The sequence below is a fragment of the Equus asinus genome, chromosome 10 (genome assembly GCF_041296235.1).
Source record: "Equus asinus isolate D_3611 breed Donkey chromosome 10, EquAss-T2T_v2, whole genome shotgun sequence".
NCBI lineage: Eukaryota > Metazoa > Chordata > Mammalia > Perissodactyla > Equidae > Equus > Equus asinus.
In genome coordinates, this window is record NC_091799.1 from 13,506,248 (window position 1) to 13,528,972 (window position 22,725).

General features: G+C 57.9%; 4 protein-coding genes and 4 non-coding genes across 10 annotated transcripts; 2 read left to right on the plus strand and 6 right to left on the minus strand.

Moving 5' to 3' along the window:
• Positions 1–89: 89 nt before the first annotated feature.
• Positions 90–4,968, minus strand: SURF2 (surfeit 2). Its single transcript, XM_044778463.2, has 6 exons — positions 4,791–4,968; positions 4,466–4,620; positions 3,687–3,790; positions 1,138–1,329; positions 770–927; positions 90–203 (listed from the first exon to the last, which is right to left on the minus strand). The coding sequence occupies exons 1-6, from the start codon at positions 4,866–4,868 to the stop codon at positions 123–125; spliced, it is 768 nt and encodes a 255-aa protein (XP_044634398.1). The 5' UTR covers positions 4,869–4,968; the 3' UTR covers positions 90–122.
• Positions 4,964–9,215, plus strand: SURF1 (SURF1 cytochrome c oxidase assembly factor). Of its 2 annotated transcripts, none has more exons than XM_070518440.1 (9): positions 4,964–5,081; positions 5,200–5,248; positions 6,163–6,296; positions 6,379–6,461; positions 7,127–7,318; positions 8,210–8,282; positions 8,391–8,520; positions 8,868–8,949; positions 9,021–9,215. In XM_070518440.1, exons 1-9 carry the CDS (start codon positions 4,965–4,967, stop codon positions 9,088–9,090), a joined length of 930 nt encoding a protein of 309 aa, XP_070374541.1. In that variant the 5' UTR covers position 4,964; the 3' UTR covers positions 9,091–9,215. The 2 variants fall into 2 exon arrangements, with proteins under 2 accessions (XP_070374541.1, XP_070374540.1); XM_070518439.1 differs by having other exon boundaries at positions 4,965–5,081; positions 8,391–8,553.
• A 685-nt stretch (positions 9,216–9,900) lies between these two features.
• Positions 9,901–9,967, minus strand: LOC123289634 (small nucleolar RNA SNORD36). The gene has a single exon (XR_006533698.1). It is a non-coding gene; the product is annotated as a small nucleolar RNA SNORD36 (small nucleolar RNA).
• Positions 9,968–10,045: 78 nt separating this feature from the next.
• RPL7A (ribosomal protein L7a) lies at positions 10,046–11,930 on the minus strand. Its single transcript, XM_070519938.1, has 6 exons — positions 11,796–11,930; positions 11,620–11,740; positions 11,149–11,298; positions 10,752–10,892; positions 10,483–10,562; positions 10,046–10,181 (listed from the first exon to the last, which is right to left on the minus strand). Exons 1-6 carry the CDS (start codon positions 11,928–11,930, stop codon positions 10,047–10,049), a joined length of 762 nt encoding a protein of 253 aa, XP_070376039.1. The 3' UTR covers position 10,046.
• Positions 10,252–10,324, minus strand: LOC123289632 (small nucleolar RNA SNORD36). Its single transcript, XR_006533696.1, has one exon. It is a non-coding gene; the product is annotated as a small nucleolar RNA SNORD36 (small nucleolar RNA).
• On the minus strand, positions 10,635–10,709 carry LOC123289631 (small nucleolar RNA SNORD36). Its single transcript, XR_006533695.1, has one exon. It is a non-coding gene; the product is annotated as a small nucleolar RNA SNORD36 (small nucleolar RNA).
• Positions 11,378–11,452, minus strand: LOC123289636 (small nucleolar RNA SNORD24). The gene has a single exon (XR_006533700.1). It is a non-coding gene; the product is annotated as a small nucleolar RNA SNORD24 (small nucleolar RNA).
• A 281-nt stretch (positions 11,931–12,211) lies between the features above and the next one.
• On the plus strand, positions 12,212–19,426 carry MED22 (mediator complex subunit 22). 2 transcript variants are annotated; one of them, XM_014863352.3, is made up of 5 exons: positions 12,212–12,371; positions 12,979–13,154; positions 14,893–14,973; positions 15,625–15,833; positions 18,606–19,424. In XM_014863352.3, the coding sequence occupies exons 2-5, from the start codon at positions 13,032–13,034 to the stop codon at positions 18,793–18,795; spliced, it is 603 nt and encodes a 200-aa protein (XP_014718838.1). In that variant the 5' UTR covers positions 12,212–12,371; positions 12,979–13,031; the 3' UTR covers positions 18,796–19,424. The 2 variants fall into 2 exon arrangements, with proteins under 2 accessions (XP_014718838.1, XP_014718837.1); XM_014863351.3 differs by having other exon boundaries at positions 12,228–12,401; positions 18,606–19,426.
• The last annotated feature ends 3,299 nt before the right edge of the window (positions 19,427–22,725 follow it).

Sequence of the window (22,725 nt, forward strand, 5' to 3'; positions counted from 1 at the left end):
ACCCTGGGACACCCTGACATTGAGAGGACGCGTGGCGGACAGCCTGAAGAGGAACACAAGGGGGAAATGGCTGAAGGATTCTCCAAAGGTTGTCAAGATGCCTTCTCTCCAGCAATCTTTTATTAACCCGACTGTTTAAACGATCTGAAGCTCCTCGGTTTGCAGTGATGACTCTTGAACTTCTTGGAGGAGCCCAACTGCTTCTGTGGCATGAACAGAGAATTCCGGTCAGTGGAGCCTTCCCGACCCAAGATGAAGGCGGTCTGAGTCCAGGGCCCCCAGTCTGCACAGACAGGTTTTAGCTGGAAGCTCCTGGGTCAGCTTTCTGCCCATGGCTCCTGCTACAGCTGCGGGCCTCCATGGTGACTCTGCAGAGCCCCTTAACAGCAGCACCTCCAATCCCCAACCTTACAACAAAGACCCTGACCTATTTTGGCCACGATCCTGCTTCTCTACCAAAGGGGACGAAATCTCCACTCCTGCCCTGATGGCGAGTGCTGTATGAAGTCGAGCCCCTTCAGGTTCCTGTGTTGCAAACGGGCAGTCGTCCTACAGACCAGCGGTCTTGAACCTGCTCTGTGCTGGTGCAAACCAGGAAGCAGTCCCCCGCCAGCCCCCATCAGAGCAGTCCCGGCTCCTGTCTTACTTGTGTATTGTCAACTTGGGATTTTATTTGCAGAAAAGGTTTTTTAAAAAACTTTTTCTGAAGAAATTGAAAATCACTAGAGGCAGCTGCTGCTGTGCTGGCAGCCCTGGAGGTACCGCTCACCTTCCGGCGCTTGAGGACCGGCTCCCGGTCCACTTCCATCTCCTCTCTGTCCTCCTTCTCTCTTGGGTGCCTTGGGTTCTTATTCTCATCTGTCAAAAAGTCATCAGTGTTGTCCCCGTGCTCAGTCCCTCCCACGTTCTTTCTGGTGAACAGCTCGGCTGGAAGGAATAGAGGGATGGGCTGTTACAGGTTGAGTTCACGCCCGTGTAAGGGGCGAAGTGGGAGAGCGATCAGCCTGGGCCAGGGCTGGAGGACACAGCGGGAGGCAGGAGCAGGCCAGAGCCCTCTCGCTGCTGGTAGGAAATGGACTGGATGGCCAAAACCCAAACCCATGGAGGAGGAAGGAGGGGGGACACGTTCCCACTTACGTGGGTACAGGTCTGTCATGCTGTCGTCACTGTCACTTGGGGCTGCACCATCCTCATCACTGGACTCAGGTTCCCAGAAGGCTTCTCTGGGGCGAGGTTGGCCGTCACCGTCCACCTGGCCTTCCCTCCTCCTCTTCTTGTGCAGGAGGCAGGCGGGCACGTACTCCACACCCTGCTCCTGGCACTCTGCATCTGGGAGACAGGCCAGCACATTGCCCAGTCCTCCCTAGTCCTCTGGGCCCCCACACCGCCCTACTGGGGACAATCAGTGGTGGCAGGTAAGTGCCATTGGCTCAGTTCCTGCCGGGAGGAGGGAGGCTAACACGGGTGCGGCCAAGGCGCAGGAAGATGCTGGAGGTTCTGTTGGGCCTCTGGCACCAGCCAGGCTCCGTGAAGCAGTGACTGGGAGGGCGCTGAGCGGGCAGACTCAAGTGCAGCTTGGCACGGAAGCCATATTGACTTGTCACCAGGAGACTGAAGTCCCCTCTCAGGCATGGTGGCCAGGACCTGACCCTGGGTGGTAGGGCTCAGTGGAAGTTGGAACCCAGCCTTGCTGACCCTTGGCTGGGGGCAGAGGGACCAGGATGAGGCTTCCATGGAAGGACCTCTCTGAAGCCACACTGTCTCCTCCAGCAGCACTGAGGACTCAGAGCCTGGTGGGGGTGCTCACTGACCCCTGGTGAGGAAGAGGGCAGCGTGGAGGGGCCAGGCTGCTAGAGCTTGCCCTCCTTCAGCACGGGCCTCTCCAGTGCAGTGCAGCTCCCTCAAGGGAAGAGGGGGTGAGAGGGGAGCTGGCTCTCACTGTCCCCCAACTCCTGCCATCATCCCTCATGGGGTGGATGAGCCCTGCTGGGCCCTGACCTCAGATGTCATTGCCCACTTCTGCCCACCTCTGTACCCCTAGCCCCTGCTTCATCTCTGCCACCCACTCTGGCCCACAGTAGCCTCGTCCCCACCAGAACCCGCATACGGCATCTCCGCACAGCGCCGTCAGCCAGGTCCCTTACCGCCATGCTCCAACTCCTCCAGACCACTGCCGAAGTGGCCTCACCACCTCGTCCTGTCTCAGCTCCACGGCCCAGCACTGTCATTACTCTCTTAGGGGGAACCCCAGCCCAGGCCGTCCCCTAGCTCCTTCCTGCCCACCCCCAGCACTGAACATGGCTGGAGAAAACCAAATTCCCAGGCTCTGGGCCTGTGCGGGATCTCCACAAGGTGCCCAGGAAATGGGTGTCGTGCCTCCTCAATCCTCCGCTTTCACCCTCAGGTGAAGACCTGGCTCCATTTCTTCATGGGGAAATAAAGCCTTTGGACTTCGCATGTTCCCGGCACCAAACCCACAAGACTGTGCCCTCATCCCAGCCCTCCCTCCCCCGCCTCAGGGCTAGTCTACTGCCCCATTCTAGCCTGGCTCTGTCCCCACCATGCCACGTCAGCTGCCTTTGTCAAATCTCAAAGTCACTTTTCTGTCCTTATCTTCCCTTCAGTAACATTTGATGAGTCTCCCACTTGCTCCTTGAAACTCCTCGGTCTCAGACATCGCTCCAGCCAGTTCCTTTTCACTGTCCTGGGGCTCCTCCGTGCTCAGGCCCAGCCCTGGCCCTTTTCACCTGGCTCCATGGACACAAATGCCATCTCGGTGTCGATGACTCCATCATCTGAGTGCTGGCCCAGGCTTTCAGTAGCCACCCTCCCTGATATGCCTGCCTCCGATTAAAATGTTTGAAGGGACTTCTAGTTTTCCCCCACAAAGCCTATCATCCAGACTCACGTTCCTAACTTCATGCTGCGTCATCCACAGATGCTCAAGCCAGCAACCTGGGGATCACAGTTGACTTCTTCCTCTCCCCCCTCCCCTCCTCTACCGATTCTATCAACAAAACAGCTAAACCCGTCCAGGTCCTTCCATCTTCCCTGCCAACACCTGGTAACCCATTGGGTCAGCAACCCAGCCACCATCGCCTTGACCTGGGTGACTGCACAGCCAGGGTGCCCCTCCCCCTCCAGGCAGGAACAATCTTGAGACACAAACCTATCCTTCTCTGTCCCTGCTATAAGCCCTTCAACACATCCCCCTGCACGTGCTCCTGACCATGCCCTCCAGGACCCTCTGTTCTCATTCCTCCTTGACTTCCTAACCCCACCTTGCACAGTGGCACAATGGCCATCCTTCAGAACCTCCCACAGCCCAGCGTTTTTCTACCTCAGACCTCGCACGGACTCTTTCCTCTACCTGGAGCACTCTCGCCCCCACTCTGCAAGTTCCTCAAATCTCAACCTAAAAAGAAACTCTCAGAGAGCCCTTCCCAGGCCTCCTGTGTAGGGCAGGGCAGGCTCGCCTGGTCCCGGTGCCGTTCCCTCCTCAGCACTCACACAACCTGCAGGTACTTGGGAGTCAGCTTCCCGCTTTGCACTTGTCTCTACCATCGTCCCTCTCTTCACTGCGCTGGACCGGCTGGTGCATCCATGCTGAGGCATGACCGAGACGCCACTTCTGCCTTCTAGGGACGCACATCCTGGGCAGGCTGGGTCCCACCACAGCTACTTACATTTATGCAGAGCTCTCTGGTACCGCCGGCCCTGGGTATGCCTCAGCACATGCTCCGGGGACTTGTTGATGTGACGCAGGGTGAGTTTGCAGAACAGCTGGTGCCTAAGGGGCAGGGAGACCTGGTTTGCAGGGACAGTCGACAAGCAAGGATCCAAACCAGTGGGTCGCCACCATGGCTGCATCTTGGAATCATCCCCAGAGGGTCTGACAGGGGAGGTCTACAATGTGGCCTGGGCATCAGGATTCTTAAAAGCTCCCAGGCAATTCCACTCTGCAGCCAGGGTGGAGAACCACTGAGCCACATTGACCGTGGCCTCCCCATCCTCCCCAAAAGGCCCCAGCATGAAAATGCACGTCGAAGACTTAGCCTGGGGAAGAGCTCGATAAAGGACATGCGCCATCGCCCTCTCAATTTTGACTACTACTGTCAACTGCACACTCAGATAAACCAAGCTCTCCTGTAGAGGCGTGAAGCTGACCCAGCACCAGCGCTCGGATCCCACACGAAGCCAACAGGCCCAGCGCTTACGAAAAAGCACACGCGCCCCGGGACGGGCCTCGCCCGAAGTCCGGGTGACATAGCGCCAGGATGCCCGCCTGGATCCGAATCTAACTCACGGGGAGGTGGGCCTGCAGACCCCGCGTGTCCTTGAGGAGCGCCCGCCCAGAGCGGAGGGGTCGGGCTTCGGAGTCCACCGCGTAGCAGCGGCCACACTCCGCGCTGGAACTGTCCCCACCCGTGGCCCCCACGGCGCCGGGCCCGCCCCGCCCACGTACGGGTTCTTGGTGCTGGGCACGATGTGCGGCTCGAACGCGGCGTAGTCAAAGGCCGGGGAGGCGCGAATCAGCCTCTGGTACTTCTTGCCGCGGGTGTAGACCTGGAGCTCGGGCAGGCGGCAAGGCAGCTCGTGGCCGGTCAGAGTGCACCTCACCTGCGGGCGTGTGCAGCGGTCAGCGGGGGTGCCAGGGGCGTGAGGGGGTCCCTGGGGCGGTGAGGGGGCCCCGGGGCGGCCGGGGAGTCCCGGGGGCGGTGAGGGGTCCGGGGCGGCCGGGGAGTCCCGGGGGCGGTGAGGGGTCCGGGGCGGCCGGGGGCCCCGCGGACCTTGCGGGCGCCGGGCTCCAGCCGCAGGCTCGGGTGCTCGCGCAGGAAGGCGCACACGTCCGCCGGAGGCTCGCTCATGGCTCGGCCGCCAGCGGAGTTGGAGTGGGCGCTGCTCGGACTACGTGAGGCCGGGGGCGGGGCGCGGGGCGGGGCTCGGCGGCGCCCCGGAAGCAGATGCTGCCCGCGCCCCGGAAGCGCCCGCGCGCCAGCGGGGCGATGGCGGCTGTGCTGTGGCTGGGGCCGCGGGCGGCGGAGCTGGGGCGGCTGCTGCGCGCGGCGGGCGCGGGGCGGGTGAGCGGAGCGGGGCGGGGCTTGGGGAGGCCGGGCTGGAGGCCGGGCGGGGGGCTCGGGCGGGCTGGGGGCCGCGCCCGGCCTGGACGAGCTCACCCCGCCCCTCGCGTCTCCGCAGGCCCCGGCCCACGCGGTCAGGAGCGTCCTTGCGGCCCCCGCGCGCCCAGGTGAGGACCCGTCGCGGGGCCACCCAGGCCCTGGGGAAAACCCCCTGTCGCCGAGCTCCTCCTCGCGGGGCCGTCCGCACCGAGAGCTCTCACTGCCGCCCGCCCGCCGGGTGATGCTCGGTGCCTCCCGATGGAGCCTCGAGGGCACGCGGCCTCGCGACCGCCCGGGGCTGGTGCCTCGGGCACTCTGGGTCGCACACGCGGCCGGAGACGCCACCTTCGCAACGTCTGTCGGACTCACGAGGGGCCAGCCCCAGTGGGATCCTTGAAAGCACATCTGATCCCCACAGCTTGCATGTTGCCTCGATGCGCAGCGAGGGTGTTGTGGTGCGTGTAGAGTGCTGTGCAAAAGAGCTCCAGGCCCGCGTCTTACCTCCCTCGAGGCCCGCGATGCTTTCGCTCGGTGGGACTCCCCCTCTGAGAGCTTGAAGGCACTTTGTGTGTACACTGCTCCGTCTGTACGTTTATGAGCAACGAAAAAGAGAGGCTGTTAAGAGAGCTGCATAAACCACTGTCTGAATTTGGGTCACGTTGCTGTCTTCACAGCACAGCAGCTAGGACCGGTGCACCGTGGTGCAGTAGAATGCATCTCAGTGTACTGTTGTGTAAAAGGCATGAGGTGTTTACATGAACTACCCAGGGTCATGATTGGTGGTATAGCCAGAACCAAGCCCTGGGACTCATTTATTCAGTCAACAAACATCCACTGAGTGTGTGCCATGTGCCAGCGACTGGGTTAGGAGCTGGGCTGGACACAGGTGCTGCTAGTCGGCTCCTGCCTGCAGGCTGTGGTCTGTTCACTCCTCCTCTCCCACATTCGCTCGGGCAAAATTGGTGAAGTCTTGAAAATTGACTGCTCCAGTTCTTTTGTTCTGGGGCTTCTGAGCCCATGCCAGTGTTGTAAATCTTTCTAGGGTTGGCCTGGAGGCCAAGCAGGTGTGGCAGTTCCACAGCCGAAGCACCTGCCACAAAAGCAGAAGACGACTCCTTTCTCCAGTGGTTCCTGCTTCTCATTCCTGTGACTGCGTTTGGCCTGGGGACGTGGCAGGTAAAGACTGGCCTCTTGCTCTGGTGGGTCTGAGCCCTTGACCCTGCTGCTATCTGCTCGGCCTTATGCTCTGTTTCCGTAGGTCCAGCGTCGGAAATGGAAGCTGAAGCTGATTGCAGAGCTAGAGTCTAGAGTTATGGCCGAGCCCATCCCTCTGCCAGCAGAGTGAGTGTGTGTATGGCTGTCCCCCGGGGCTGGTCTCAATTGAGGTCAGCAGTGGGGCCTGGCTTCGGCTTGCCGTCCTGACCCTCAGACGGGAGCCCTCAAGATCAGCCGTACTGTGGAGTTTCCTGGTGACCCCCGACCACCCTCGGGAAGCTGGCTAATGTATATAGAAAAGTCTTACCTCCGATCCTGGGTTTTACTCGTGCACATCTAGTGTACCCAAGGGCCCCTTGTGGCAGTCATTCTTAGCTGGTGGGTGAGGGCAGATGCTCTAATGTCATGTCTTGACACCAGAGTGGCATTTTGAAAAAGTGCCCCCAACGATTCTCCTGCCCTCCCACCATTTGAAAGCACGGCCCGAGAGAGAGATGTAGTCAACAGAGCGAGCCGTTCGTGGGAGCCGAGATGCCTGCCATACTTGGCTTGCAGATGGGTTTTGGCCCATGTATTTTATTAAGTTCCCAGAGCAGTTCACATTGCAGCACAGGTCCACATTGCCATTTGGCATCAATTGGGTCAGCTTCTCCGTTTGGAGGGCATGCCCTGCTGTCCCCACTGTGCCTGTGTCACCTTCTAGTTACTTCACAGGCCTCAGGGGCTTTGTGGTTTTCAGCCCTGAGGTTTGTCTTCACAAACCTCACTCCACGTCTTCCCTCTCCATGTAGCCCAATGGAACTGAAAAATCTGGAATACAGGCCAGTGAAGGTCAGGGGGCACTTTGACCACTCCAAGGAGCTGTACATGATGCCAAGGACCATGGTGGACCCTGCCCGGGAGGCCCGGGAAGCTGGCCGGCTCTCCTCCTCACCTGAGAGCGGTGCCTACGTAGTCACCCCCTTCCACTGCACTGACCTGGGGTGAGTAGGCGTGCAGGGGCTGACTGGACTGCCAGGTGCAGTTGGGGTACACTCACTTTCATCCTTCCTTCTCCACCCCCAACTTTGGTAAGTCCTGGGACATCCAAGATACTCAGAAAGGTTCAGTTCCTTGATTTGAAATTTACAATTCTGACATTAAGCCAATTCATTTATTTCTGAACAACTCTTGTATGTTAAACTCTGAAGGAGGAGAGGTGAATGGCCATTATGAATACATCATGGTGCAGCATGAGGGGCTAGCAAGACAAACTCAAGAGAAAGGAACCCTCCTGCTCTGCCTGGTGGGATTTGAGTCAGGGAAGGCTTCCCAGGGAGCTATTTGGGCCAAACCTGGAATGAAAAGATGGGAAGAGCATTCCAGGGGAAGGAAATGATAGCGACAGCAGGGGGCACTGCAAGGTGGGTGACTAGAGCAGCTTCCCAAATGTTAACGCCCAAGTGAAGCCTCAGGGCCTTGTCAGCCCACAGCTTCCTGGTTTTAGGTCTGGGTTGGGTGGCAGTGCTGTGTCTCTAGTGGGCTGACTGATGTGTGCCAGGCTGCTCCCCAGTCAGGGGAGATGGGAGGCAGGTGCACGAGGCAAACACTGCCCTAGTTAAGGGAGAAGTGGGCGTCTGACCTCTGGCACTGTGGTGTTGGTCACAGGTTGCATGTTGCAGTAGGCGAGGCAGAAGAGAGGACGGGGGAGCTTTTAGCCATCAGGCCCCATGCACAGGGGAAGACGTTCCCAATGGCACCCCCACAGCTAGTCTCCACTGGGTCCTGGTTGAACCCTTGCCTGCTCCTGTCCTTGTTCCTGAAGATGCCGGGGCAAACATTAATAATCTTTATTCACAAACCCTTCACCTGAAGTGCAACTTTCATTACTCTAGAATCACCATACTGGTCAACAGAGGGTTTGTCCCCAGGAAAAAGGTGAATCCAGAGACGCGGCAGAAAGGCCAGGTAGGGGCGGGGGAACCCTTCCTTCCCTCTGGTGCGCAGGGCCCTGTGGAAGCCGTCGTCTCCATGCAGGGCCCTGAGAGCAATCTCACGCCTTCCTTTCCTTTCCAGATTGAGGGAGAAGTGGACCTAGTCGGGATGGTGAGGCTGACAGAAACCAGGAAGCCCTTTGTCCCCGAGAACAATCCAGAAAGGAACCACTGGCATTACCGGGACCTGGAGGCCATGGCCAGGCTCACAGGCACAGACCCCATTTTCATTGATGCTGACTTCCGTACGTTGTGGCCAGACCACCCCAGAAGACCAAGTAGCTTTTGTAAACACCCTGGTTCTACCTTCCTCTTAACCCTGGACACCAACCAGTTGCTTCCATTCTGTGTGAGGGAGGGGTGACAGAGGGCAGCACTGGGGGCTGGTTGGTTTCAGGTAAAAGGACTTACTGGTGTGACTTGAAATTGGCTGTTCAAAACTGACTGCTCTAGGAAAGAGCTATGGAAGGTTCCAAGAAACCAGCTGGCCATTTAGCCAGTTAAGTGCCAAGAAGCTGGTGGCACAAGAAATCGAGGACTGAGCCCACTGTCTCTGCAGAGAGCACAGTCCCGGGAGGACCTGTTGGAGGGCAAACCAGAGTCACTCTGAGGAACGAGCACATGCAGTACATCATCACCTGGTGAGTCCCGTCCCCCCCCCCCCCCTCGCTTCTCCCCTCAGAGCCCTGACAGCATTCACCTTCCGCCCCAGGTACGGACTGTGTGCGGCCACATCATACCTATGGTTTAAGAAATTCCTGCGTCGGACTCCTGGCATGTGATGAGATTAACTGATATAGCACTGTCCCTAATTAATTAGGAAGTTGCCGAGTAAGCATTATTTCAAGAGATTTGGGTTTATGTGGCATCATGTACTACTGGTATAAATAAAGCCCTACACTACCCATGTTGTGCCTTCTTTCCCATGTGTCTAAATGAGCCAACCAACTGATCATAAACTCCAGGCTTGGTTCAAAATGCTCAAGTATTACATAGGACCAAACAGTTTAAGACCGCTTTTTCACAATGAGACCGACAACTCCCACCCTATGTGGGAGAAGGACCTTGGGGCTGAAAACATAGCCACGACCCAAAAATGCACAATTGACACTGACTGAAGAAGAGTTTTTATTACTTATGTACAGAAAACTCAACTGCATGCGCTCAGCTCAGCCCAGCTTGGTGGCCAGTTCTTTAGCCTTTGCCTTCTCTAGCTTGGCGATACGAGCCACCGATTTTGGACCCAGGACGTTGCCTCCCCAGTGACGGCGGATCTGCAAAAGAAAGGCAGTCAGCCTGGCCTGTGGTTTTCTGAGGCTTTCAAAGCACCCTCGTCCTTGCTGTTCTAGCCAAACAACTGCTCAGAAAGAGTTCCGAGCCAGCCAGTCCTGTGATGAAAGGCTGGACTTCCCCAAGACAGTTAACGTAGAGCTGCTCCTTACCTCGTCGTATCTGTCGTTGTAGTTGGTCCTGATAGCTTCCACCAGCTTAGCCAGAGCTCCTTTGTCTTCCCTAATGGGGCAGGAGGGAAAATGTGGGTCAGCGGCCTTCCAGAAAGCAGGAATGCCTTCATTTTAGCTCCAAATAAGACTTTTGCCTCAGATACAAAATGGCCACATGGTTTATTCAGGTGAAGAAATTCGCAACCATCACTGGCAAAGGCTCACACAATGTACTCCTTTCTTAAAGACCACATGCTCTAGCTTAGACATTAACTTTTGGAGGGGGTGCCCCCTACTTACGAGTTGACTTGTGTGAAGGCGACGGTGGTGCAGGTCTTCCTGTGGACCAGACGCCCCAGCCGCGCCTTGCCCTTGATGATGCAGTAGGGCACCCCCATCTTCCGACACAGGGCAGGGAGGAAGACGACCAGCTGGAAGACACCATTAGCTCTAGAGTATATTTTGATTAAAAACAGTAATTTAAATGCTAGCTTGGTAGCAATTGCTCAGGGTTAAAAAGCTCACGTATTTGCACTTCACGGTTTAATTCAGTGAAAAACTCACATCATCGCAAGAGCCATGATTTGATCCCTTGTCAGTACTGACAGTCCTGGTCACCCCACCTTGGCCTACGGTGCCAGACTCAGTATTTAGCTTAACTGTATCTTCCCATATCAATGCAAAGACAATCTAAGTGTAGGCGCCAATGGCTGAAAAAGCAGCCAAACGTACCTCGATAGGATCCACGTCGTGCGCGATCACTACCAGCTGAGCCTTCTTGTTCTCCACCAAGGTGGTGACAGTATTGACCCCTAGAACACACAGCCAGCTTGCATGAGCACGGGGGTGTTGTGTGTGCACGTGTGGTGCGTCTGGGCCCAGCTATGACTCAGGGTTAAAAAGCTCGGATTTTACTCTTCACGGTGATTCCAGGTGAAGAAATTCATGCATCATCGCCAACAGTCCACCCGCGTGCACCCTGTGAGGAGGGCCCCCCTCACCTGCTCGAAGGACCGGTGGCCTCTTAGTGGGGACATCCCCTTTGCCAGCAGCCTTCTTCTCAGCCCGGGCCAGCAGCCTCTGCTTCTTCTCTTGCTTTGTCTCTGGCCTGTACTTGTGGGCCAGCTTGAGCAGCTGAGTAGCTGTAGAAACAGCCAGTTTAGACATGCAGTTCAAGCTCTGACCTTTACCACTCAACATAATTAACGCTAGATGCTGTCCCGACTGTGCTATTTGCAGTTCAGAAAACCTCGAGCCACGAGCGTAATCGCTTCGCTTAGGCTACCTTCACCTTCCGAAAGCTGGAGAACTCGTCTTAATGAACCCATCTGCTTGAAAATGCCCACCGCCCTCGCAAGGCCTCGCATCCAGCAGGGTCCGTGCCCCGCAGCACCTCACCTGTCTGGCGGTCCAGGGCCTGGGTGAACTGGTTGATCGCGGGAGGCACCTTGAGCCGCTTATAGAGGATCGCCCTCTGTCGCTGCAGCCGGATGTAGCGGGGCCATTTGACGAAGCGGGTGAGGTCCCGTTTGGGCTGGATGTCCTGTCCTGGGAAGCACAGGGCAACGCCGTGAGAGGCTCGCGCTCCCCACGCTCGCGGCCAGGGCCGCCCCTACGAGGGTGCAGGTGCATCAGCGATCTTGGTGGTCTGAAGGGTCGTCACCGTCTCTCAGATAGCAAATATTCCTTCACATCATCTGCACGCAAACACCGCGAGCCGCAGGGAGCCCGGCAGCCCTCTCCCCACTCAGCAAGCAGCCGAGGCGCCCGGTCCCGGAGAGCTGGGGGTCCCCGGCCAGGCCGCGACCCCGCCCGGCAGCCCCGCCTGCAAACCCTGAAGCCGCCCCGCGCCGCCCGCCCGCCGCTCACCGATGCCGAAGTTCTTGGGCCTCTTCTCGAACAGCGGGTTCACCACCTTCTTGGCCTCCTGCTTCTTCACGACCGCAGGGGCCGGGGCCACCTTCTTCCCCTTGGCCTTCTTCCCTTTCGGCTGCGCGGAGACGAGCCGTCAGATGGGCGCGCCCCGCCCGCCGCCCCCCGGCGACCTCGGCGGGGAGGACGTCCTCGCCGCCGCCCGCACACCGACACCGCGGGGCGGCCCCGGGACCCTCGCCCAAGGCTCCTGGGCGGCCCCCACCACGGCGAGGAGCCCCCGGCCCCGTGAGCCCCGCGCCCCGCATTGCGGCGCTGCGCTCCCGCATCCTCCTCCCCCAGCCCGCCGCCGGACTCTGTCCCGGCCCAAAGCCTCTATACCAGGCCCCGCGGGGCTCCCCTCGCGCCAGGCGGTGGAGGGACCCCCGCGCGACCGCGCCCCGAGAAGGATGGCGGCGGATAGAGCCCGGACCCGGTTCCAGCCTGGCAAAACAGCGACCCACTCACCATCTTGGGCGGCTGGAGGAGAGAGAAAGAAAACGGAATTGTGGGTAATATGTATGCGACCTCGAAGATCGCGAGAACTGGCGCTTGCGCGGGATTTCGGGCTTAAAGTGACAGACTCCTTTCGCCTACCCTGGGGTTGGGGGCGGCGCCTAGAGCCAGGCGGCTGGTTGGTGTGCGACGAGGCTCCGGGGATCTGGGACTTCCCGGGAGGGGCGCGCGCTCCTCCCCACTGCCCGGGCCAGGTACCCGCCGGACCGGGCTCTGTGGACCAGGTGTGGGCCCTGGGGCCGCAGGGTTGGGTGGGCGTCTTTTCTCTCTGCGATTTCCCCAAAGTGGCTCAGAGACCGCGGGTTCGGTCGGCCGGCTGTGCCCTGCGCGGAGCGCGCAGCCCAGAGGCGCGCGGCGCGGGGCGGGGTGGTCCCAGCAGAGACCGCGGAGCGAGGCTGCCCTCCGGAGCCGCGGCGTGGACGGAGGGCGGGCGGCCGGGAGCAGGGCGGCGGGGGTAGAGTGGGAAGGAGGCGTCGGATGAGGGGCTGGGGCGAGGGTGGTGGCGCGGAAGCCGCTGGGCGGGGGCAGGTGGCGAGCTCCTGCCGGCCTCTCGCGGACACGCGCGCACCCAGCCTCTGAGGAGCCCGGGCCGGAGCCGGCTTTTGAGGGGGTCCTTGGGTCATGAGCTCGCCCAGGGGGAGGGCGTGGGCAGAGGAGATCCCGCAGCGCGCCTGTGTGCCATATCGGACGTGTGTGTTTGGCAGAAACGGAATACCCGGAGATCTGCACGTTGTACGTGGTGGGGGCATGCAGGGTGGGTGGCTAGGGTCGTCTTCGCTCACTCCAGGCTCTGGGTCCCAGGTGCTGACTGGTGGCCCCAGGCCTCTGTCCCCTGCACGGCCTGAGGCCCTGCCATGGCCCAGCAGAGAGCCCTGCCGCAGAGCAAGGAGACGCTGTTGCAGTCTTACAACAAGCGCCTCAAGGACGACATCAAGTCCATCATGGACAACTTCACCGAGATCATCAAGACCGCCAAGGTGCGTGGGGGCCGCGGCTCTCCTGCCCCTCTGAGACCAAGGGGAGGAGCTGGCTCTAGAGACTGGGCGGTGGTGAGCTGAGTGACTGGCCTGCTCTGCTGAAGAGTGTCACACGGGGGTTGCTTTCAACAGCGCCCGCCCTACGTGGAGTGCGTGCTCTGGGCCAGGACGTGAGGATACAGCAGTGAACATACAGGCAATGCCCTTGTCCCCATGGGAAAACATCTGGGAGGGCGGCAGGGGGATCTGTCATAACAAATAGGTTAATAGATCAATAGATAAACCAACTAACGACAGGTCCTGGTGAGGCCGTGCTTGGGACTCCAGTCAGATTGCTGGGTTTCAGTGTCCAGCTCCACTGCCTAGCAGCCTAGGTTTGCATGGGGACCTGATGTCCCAGTGCCTCAGTTTCCCCTGTGTTAATGGATCTTTATGATGACTAGATGAGTTTATCTGTGTAAACCAGTTCCTGCAGGACCTGACAGGGACCCCGACATCGTAGCTGGTGGGAGTGAGTTCGGTCAGGAGAGAAGCTGGGGAGGCCCCTCCAGGTGGGTAGAGCGGTCAGCAGCTGGGTTGGGTCAGGCCAGCCTGCCAGGCTGCAGCCGCAGCACATGGGGCTGAACCTGGGCATGGCCGCTGCAGCCAGCGGAAAGCTCGTTTGAGCAATAATAATAATGATGAAAGCTCACGATTGTTTACTTGTTTAGTGTTCACGACACGCCAGGCTGTGCCGTGAGGGCTGTTTGGGTTCTATCCCACTTAATCTCCACTAGAACTCTATGGGGCGGGTACCATTGTCCTCTCCGTTTTTGGAGGAAATGGGCTCAGAAGATTTAGTAACTTGCCCAAGGTCATTCTGATAATAACTGGCAGAGCCAGGATTTGAACCCAGGAAGTCTGGCTCCTAACCCCTTGGGGAGCCCTGACCCAGCCTGTCCTCTGGCAAGGCTCCTGGAGAAGCCCTGTCCATTGGATGGACGGGGGCAGTCTTGGACAAGGCTGGCCAGGCAGGCTCGTGCATTTACCCTTTCAAGGCACCTTGAGTGTGCTCTCTGGCCTGTCCTGACCTCAAGTTTGCCCACCTGTAAACCAGGGATGGCAGTCCAGGCTTCTGTGAGAAATTCGTAAGGTGATGATGGTCAAGTAATTAACGTGGTGCTGGGCACTCCAGAAGTGCTCAGTAAATGGTGGCTTAAAAAATACACTGTCCGAACAGTAGGGGGCGGCCCAGTGGCATAGTGGTTAAGTTCCCTGGTTGGGATCCTGGGTGCGGACTTACACACTGCTCATCAAGCCATCCTGAGGCAGCGTCCCACACAGAAGAACTAGAAGGACTTACAGCTAAGATATTTCAACTATGTACTGGGGCTTTGGGGAGAGAAAAAAAGATAACACTGTCCTTTTACTCATCCATCCAGCAGTTTGCTGAGTGCCCGAGCTAGTGACGCGAGTCCATACTGAACAGGGCTCACACCCCAAAAAGCACTGGACCAGATCTCCCTGTACCTGGCACAGCATCATCGTACGTCGGCATCCATTTTTCCTGAGGAGGTGCCTCTTACCTCCTTAGACCAGAGCAAGATGGGGTGGAGTGGAGCGGTGCCCGAGGTCTGTTAGCAGAGTCCAGGGTGGAAGGCAGGAGAGGCGACAGGACGCAGCGAGGATGGTCTTCTGCAGCTGGTCACCTGGAGGCCCGGGCGCCCGCTGAGTCCAGGCTTTCTCGTTTGCTCTCCAGATTGAGGACGAGACGCAGGTGTCGAGGGCCACGCAGGGCGAGCAGGACAATTACGAGATGCACGTGCGAGCCGCCAACATCGTGAGTCACCAGGTGGAGGGCATGGCCTGGGCTCCAGGAGCCTTGTGGTCCCTCCTGGGTGCTCCTGGGTGGGGGACAAACCACTTCTCAGGAGACTCCCCTCGAGAGGGAGGGCTGTCTGTGGCAGCCGTGTGAGGGGCCGGCAGGTCGCGGGTCACGTCCCTCCTGTAGAGTGCTGTGCAGGGGATAGAAACTTCCTTGCTGATGAGAAAGTTCCTTGAGATTCCTTATGGGTGCAACAGCAAATTGCTGAATGAAACAGGACGGGAATTTTGAGCCCTTCTGATATCACAGAACAACGACATCAACCAGATACTCCCACAGGGATGTGCCTGTGGGTGAAAATGCATAGGAGAGGTCCCAAAGGGATCCCTCCCCCCTGGCTGGTGTGCTGCCCCCAAGGACGAGCAGGGGCAGGCAGTTAGACAGGATTGTAGTTCCGTCTGTAGGTTTTGAGGTTTTGAGAAGCAGAATGTGTCTCACAGGAGCAGGAGCCAGAGGCCAAGTGAGGGTAGGGCCTGGGAAGTCGATGGCACCTGCCACCTCCCCCAGGCCTGCCGTGGAGGCGGTTCATGCAGTCCAGGTGGGTGCCGGGGACCCTGCCCTCCTGTCGCTCCCTCATCGTGCCTGCCCCTGTTCCCATCGCCACAGGTCCGAGCTGGCGAATCCCTGATGAAGCTGGTGTCCGACCTCAAGCAGTTCCTCATCCTCAACGACTTCCCGTCGGTGAACGAGGCCATCGACCAGCGCAACCAGCAGCTGCGGGCGCTGCAGGAGGAGTGCGACCGGAAGCTCATCACCCTGCGGGATGAGATCTCCATCGACCTGTACGAGCTGGAGGAGGAGTATTACTCATCCAGGTACAGATAGGGCTGGACTCCTCATGGAGCGGAGCCTGCAGACCTGGGCGCAGCCAGCAGCTGTGGCCCAGCCTGACCTGGCAGCCCAACCCAGCAGCCCTCAAGGTCCTGTCTTTCCAAACCCTTCCTGGTCTTGGCAGCAGAGCCGCGTGCTGGGTTTCAGAGCAGAGCTCATGGTCAGAGCATTTGATCGACAGACAATTACACCATCTACCAGGCCCTGGGCAGCGGGATGAAAACCACAGGACTTCAGAGGTTGGGAGGGCTGAGCCTGGAGAAGGAAGGGCAGGACCAACGTCCCTGTCTTGGGGATGGCTGCCTCTCTCTGAGCCTGTCTGCTCCTCTCAGCTTTTTAGTCAATATTTAAACATTCCAGCTAAGGCTGGGCTAGCTCCTTTTGGCAACCCAGGCCTGGGCCCAAATCCAGGACACCAGTGCTTGCCCAGGGATGCAATTCCATGTGGGCATCACCGAAACCCCACAGTGTGTGTGTCACGGTGCCGAGGCAGTCCTGGGAAGGAGGAGGAAAAAACTCAAGCAGAGGATGACCTTGAAAGCTGGGCCCCAGGTACTTGGAACACCGAGTTCCTATTCAGCTCAGCCTTGTTCACAGAGCTGGCGCCCTCCAACATGCCAGGCCCACCTGGGCCCCAGGGATACAGCAGTGGGCAAGACCTGTCACCCCGGCCCTTGTGGGACTGCTCTGAATCCTGAAACCTGAGGCTGTTTGAGTTGAAGGGGTCCTGAGAAATCAGAGTCCAGGTGTAATTTACACAGGGGAAACTGAGGCTGGAGACAGGAAAGTCTTGCACTTCTGTGCCCATTAGCTTGGAAAATCAAGACTCAGTCCAGAAGACATGTAGTCCAGGCCCCTTGTACCCTCACCCAGACAAACCTGTCCTTCCTGGTGTGGATTTAAAATGCTCCTTTTTGGGGCTGACCCCATGGCCGAGTGGTTAAGTTCATGCGCTCTGCTTCGGCGGCCCAGGGTTTCACCTGTTCAGATCCTGGGCGCAAACATGGCACTGCTCATCAGGCCATGCTGAGGCGGCGTCCCATATAGCACAACCAGAGGCACTCAACTAGAATATACAACTATGTACTGGGGGGCTTTGGGGAGAAAAAGAAGAAAAAGAAAAAAAGATAGGCAATAGATGTTAGCTCAGGTGCCAATCTTTTTTTTAAAAAAAAAAAAAAGAGAGCAAGATAAAGATCTTTAAAAAGAATAATAAAATGCTCCTTTCAGCCCCAGGGAGGCCACTGGGCCTGTAGTCTGGGGCTTGGCTTCCCTGCCCTGGACTCAGTGCCACCCCTCATGGTGCTGCCCCTCATGGCCTCTGTGGGAAGAGACAGTGTCACTGCCCAGCTGGAGCAGTTCTAGACTTTTCGAGAGGATTCTGGGGCTGCCTCTGGTCCCTGATGCCCATCTGCTCAGCAGACATACAGCAATTGCCTCCTACACACCAGGCCTTCAGAGAGGGATCCTGAGCAGATCCCTGGGGGGTTTCCAACCCCACTGGGGTCCTGCTCACAGCCCCACTTGGTTTTGCAGAATCCCTTCCTGTCCCTGTGTTTGTTCCTGTGCTGCCCCCAAGGGCCAGGCTTCTGGACTGAGCAGTTTCAGGACAGCAGTTCAGCCCTGCCTCTTGTGCCAGAAGGGAGGGGACCTGCCCAAGGTCACTTGGCAGGGCTGCAGGGGAACCCAGGGGGCCTGATCGCCAGGCTTCCCATGTCCTGGCCTGTCTGTCTCTGGTTCACCCAGAGGGGTTTCTGGGCCACCCTGGTGGCCCCTCCAGCTGTCCCTGGTGCCTTGCAAGGCCCAGTGCCTCCCTCGTCTGTTAACACCTGTAAGTGGCCAGGGCTTGGCTGAGTCAGGGCTGGTGGGCTATGTGCCCCTCCCTGCAAGTCCCCCAACATGGGCAGCGCTCGCCCCTCCCCTGCATGAGCCCTGCTGCCCGCGCCCGGCCTCCACGCTCGCTCGCCCACCTGCCTCTCGCTCATGGTTCACTCCTCCTCTGCCTCTCCCCCTCTGCTCTCCTGGGGACCCCACTCTGTGCCCAGGATGGTTTCTGAGACTGAATGCTGAGCGCAGGAGCAAGGGAGGTAGCGCGAGGCAGGGCAGGATGCGGGAGAAAGCCAGTTAGACAAGTGTGGGGCTGGTCCGTGCTCTAGAGTCATGCCCTCGACCACCTTCTGAGCCACGCTCCCCACTTGCATCCTCACCCCGACTCTTCCAGCAGCCCTGAAAGCTGATGCTGTCAAGCCCGTTAGAGATAGGAGACCAAGTTCAAGTGAGACAGGGTCTCTGCCCTCAGGGTCCTTGCAAAGTGTGGGGACCATGGAGAGACCATAGCGAGCTCTGGACACTGGTTCCCACAGCTGGTGAGCAGAGGGTGGCCAGGCTGGCAGTTCCCTGCCAGAGGAGGGTGGGTGGAGCCAGGATGGGAGACGGCAGCAGGGGCTAGGATGGCCGTGTGGCAGTCGGGCAGGAAGGACATTGGTCAGTCAGTCAGAAGGACCTGCCAAGGTCACATGGCCTGCTATGGCTGGTCCCAGAAGGTTCCCCACTTTAGGGTGCTTTGCAGGACCCTGAAGCAAGAGCAGACCCCTCGTGCCTCCTGTCAGCCAGGCCTGCTTGGCAGAGTAAAGGAGGGGAAAGGCAGGTCTGGGGTGTGGTCTGTTTCTTAACTCTGCTTCTGTCTCGCTTTTCCCTCCCCTGGCTTCCATCTCTGCCTGCTCCTGTCTCTCCTTGGGTTTCTGGTGGTGGAAAAGCTCAAGTCTTTGCGAAGCTAATGATCTGCCTCTGTGCGAAGCTTACTGGAGGCTGGACCTCGACACAGACTCCACTGATGGCCTCTCGGCCCCTCTGCTGGCATCCCCGGAGCCCAGCGCTGGCCCCCTGCAGGCTGCAGCCCCTGCCCACTCCCACGCTGGCGGCCCCGGCCCCACAGAGCACGCCTGAGCTTCCCAGGGTTCCCTCCCCGGGCCCCAAGGCTCTTAGGAATGAAATCTGGTGCTCCCCTCTGGGCCGCCACAGCTTCACCCCTTTCAGCCTTTCCTCCCACCTGGGGAGCCGCCATGACCTCCTTGAGTACCTCGTCAGCCCAGGGACAGCCCACCCAGGAGTGCTGGGGAAAAATAGTTCCCCCAGGCAATTGCGGGGTGGCCCGGCCTACCCCCGAGTTGTCACCTCCATTCACTGCCTTCCTGGTCAGCTGGGCAGAGGAAGTTTCCAGGAGTTTGTCCTGTTGAGGACCTACCTGTGGGGCAGATGCTGGATGTCAAGAGACCTGACCTGAGCCCGCCGTTTAAAATACCGGGGGTGGGGGGGAGAAGGGGGCTGTTCAGAGTGGACAGTGCTGGCCAAGGCCAGACTCCCACCCTCAGGCCAGGCCTCCTGTGCAGAGCCGCCCCTCGACCTCCTCTGAGGGTCCCTGTACTAGCTGAGTGCTCTGTAGGGCCGGGGCGGGGGTGTGGGGGGGCTGCCTGTTCACGCAGAAACCAGGCGGGGGACCTTCCTAATTCTGCGGTCATATGTATTCTCGTTATTTCTGTAATGAGACTGTTGAATAAAACCACCCTTTTGCATTGGTTGGTTCCTCTTCCTTGTCGTCCCCATCCCTGATCAGTCTAGGACCACCCTTGGTCTCCCAGTGGCTGTTGGAACAACAGCTCCTGGGCTCTGCCTGGATAACCTTGGGCTCCAGGTCAGCCTTCTCCCCATGGGGGCACTGGGGGTAGGGACTCAGTCACTTTGGGCTCATGACTGCATTCCCATCATCTAGAACTGCCTGGGACCTAGAAGGTCCTATTTGGCAAATAAATGAAAAACTGCTGCCATTATTGCACATGACATGGCCCAGGTGCCTGCACCCCCGGTCCTACCTTGTCCTCACTGCACCCAAGTCAGTGCTGCTGTCACCTGCATTTCAGAGAGGAGTGGCCATGGGCTCCAAAGGGGTTGAAGTGTTGTGCCCACAGTCTCAAAGCTTGGAAGTAACGGCAGAAATCAAGACTCAACCCAGATGGAATGCTCGGCCCAGTGCCTCCGTGCCTGGCTCACCTGAGAGGGGAGGGTCACCCAGAAGAGCCAGGACTTCAATTCTGCGCCCTGAATGTCACTGGCATGCTTTATCTCCTTCCCACATGGGAGTCCATCGCCCCAGTGTATGAAGGAGGTGAAAACCCACAATCCAGCCTCACGGACAGCGAGGGACACAAGCTGACCCATCTCAGGTCCTGGAGACCCCCACGGCCAAGCAGAGGCACCAGACAGGTAGAAGCCTGGGGTCTGGCCCTGCTTTCTGGGTGGCCTGGGGAAGTCGCATCTCCTCTGAGTGTTTCCCTGTTGATAAAATAGGTGGTCTTTTACTGCCGTATTTCACTGCAGAAATAACTTGTACCTAACCGCTAAGGAAGAGAAGTTACAACAAAATGGAAGCACATGAGGGGAAAAGGCTGGAAGGAGTGGGCCAGACTTAGGGTGGGGTTCCAGTTGTCCTCAATTTCTAAAAACCTGAGAAAGTCGTCTTTATCATCAATTTTACTTTCCGCTGGGCCAGTGCCACCATGCCCCCTGGAAGTGAAGTAGTTTCTTCCCTCTCAAAGCGAGGCAGCTCTGCGTCCTTGTCCTCTCCAGCCTGCGCCCCTGGCAGCAGGACTTGGTGGAGAAATGGGCTGTTTCCAGTTCTCTTGAGCCTGTGCCAAGCAGGTTTTGTCTCCGACTCTGGCCAAGCTACACTAATATATTAAAGTCCCCTGTGGGCTCCACATTGCTAAACCCTGGTCAATCCTCAGTCCTTATCGCCTTTTGATCCTAAGCTTTTTATTCAAGAATGTTCAAACCCTTGGAAAAGTTAGAAGACAGCATAAAGAACACCCACACAGACCTTTTCTGGAGTCACCTTCTGCACCTCTGCTCACTCTTCCTTATATATTAAGGCCATCTGAATGTCACTGCAGACCTCGTGACACCTCATCCCTGAGTACTTGTCAGCTTGTCCCTATTCTTCATAGCCCAATGCCAGCATCACACCCAAGACAAACAATTATTCCATCATCACCTAGTACCATCCACGACATAGTCTAACTTCCCCAAATCTTTTTATACCTATTTCTATTTGGCATTGCATTTAGTTATCATTTCTTACAGTCTTTTAAAATCTAGAACACACTGGAGCTGGCCCCGTGGCCTAGTGGTTAAGTTCGTGCACTCTGCTTTGGCGGCCCAGGGTTTCGCCAGTTCGGATTCTGGGTGTGGACATGGCACCGCTCATCAGGCCATGCTGAGGTGGCGTACCACAACTAGAAGGACCCACAACTAAAAATACACAACAATGTACGGGGGGGGGGCTTTGGGGAGAAAAAGGAAAAATAAAATCTTTAAAATATAGAACACACATAGGGGCCAGCCTGGTGGCACAGTGGTTAAGTTCACGCGCTCTGCTTTGGTGGCCAGCGGTTTGCAGGTTCAGATCCCAGGTGTGGACCTACACACCACTCATCAGCCATGTTGTGGCAGCATCCCACATACAAAATAGAGGCAGACAGACACAGATGTTAGTTCAGTGACAATCTTCCTCACCAAAACATAAATAAATATTATAGAAAGTTCTCAGTAAAAAAATACTTAAAAAAATCTAGAACACAATCAGGGTGGCTGGAGTGGGTCGAGTGGAATTCTGGATATACTCTCAAGGGAGAGCTGACAGGATTTGCCCGAGGACTGGATGTGGGGAGTAAGGAGTCAGGCCCACGTGCCTGGAAGCATAGAGCTGCCTTAACTGAGATGGGGAAAGAAGGCGGTGGGGAGGTCAAGACCCCCATTCTGGACACAGAGGTGGACATGTGTTACATAGCCAAACGTGGGTCTGGAGTTCAGGGGAGTCATCGGCAGTCAAGCCACGAGCCCCAAAAGGGATCAGTGAGGGGGGAGAGGCGACAGAAGAGAGAAGTGGTTCAGAGAGCCAGAGAGGGGGAGCAGAGTGGGGAAGAAGAGGGCGTGCTGTCTGGGGCCTCGGAAGCCACGTGAAGACAGGGTTTCAGGGAAGAGTGAGGATCAGTTAGCCAAAGCCTCCAGACACGACACACAGAACAGGTAACTGTTAACATTACGAAGGCCCATAATCAAGAGCTACACTCCGAATGTGACTTTATTCTCCCCTTGGGAGCACGGCAACTCTGGTGGCATCTACACCCATCACTCCCACGTCCAGTGAAGACCTGCCTGGAGATGGAGAGGAAGGAGAGAGAACCCTCGACTTGCAGCGTGGACTGGGAGTCCCGCAGAAAGAGGAGCCATCATCCCTTGTTCCTTTCCACTTCCCATCCCATCAGTGTCTCTGCTTTGATGGTTAAACTGAAGGTCCCAGGAGGGACGGGTAAGGCTTCCTGAGTTTGGCATAGAGATCAGACTGTGCCGACAGTATATCCACAGTGGGGGAGGACGAGGAAAACATCCTCTCGGGAAACCGCGGCCTCATGGCAGACATTAGGGGAAGAAACTGGAATTCTTCATGTTTCAAAAGTCGCTTATTTCAGCCTCTTCAATAGACTTTCGAGGTAGCAACTTACGACTCCGAGTCCTCCTTCCCTTCCAACCCCTGATAAACACCAGGAGGTCCACGTCCCTTCCGACCCCAAGGCGGCCCTCAAAGTACTGGGACTTGCGTCAAAGCCTGTAATCCCTGCGCGTTAAGGACAGGGTGTGGTGGACCCGCCCCGGGCCGGGGAACCCTCCCCCCGCGAGTCCTGAATAGGACCAGCCTCGTTTTACATGTGCGTCTGGGATTCCACTGTCCAGAGCCAAAGGCACCTGGCTCTCCCCGGGCGCCCAGCTCCTCCCTCCAGTCCCCGTCTCCTTAGCCCCCCACTATCCGCCACGTCACATGTT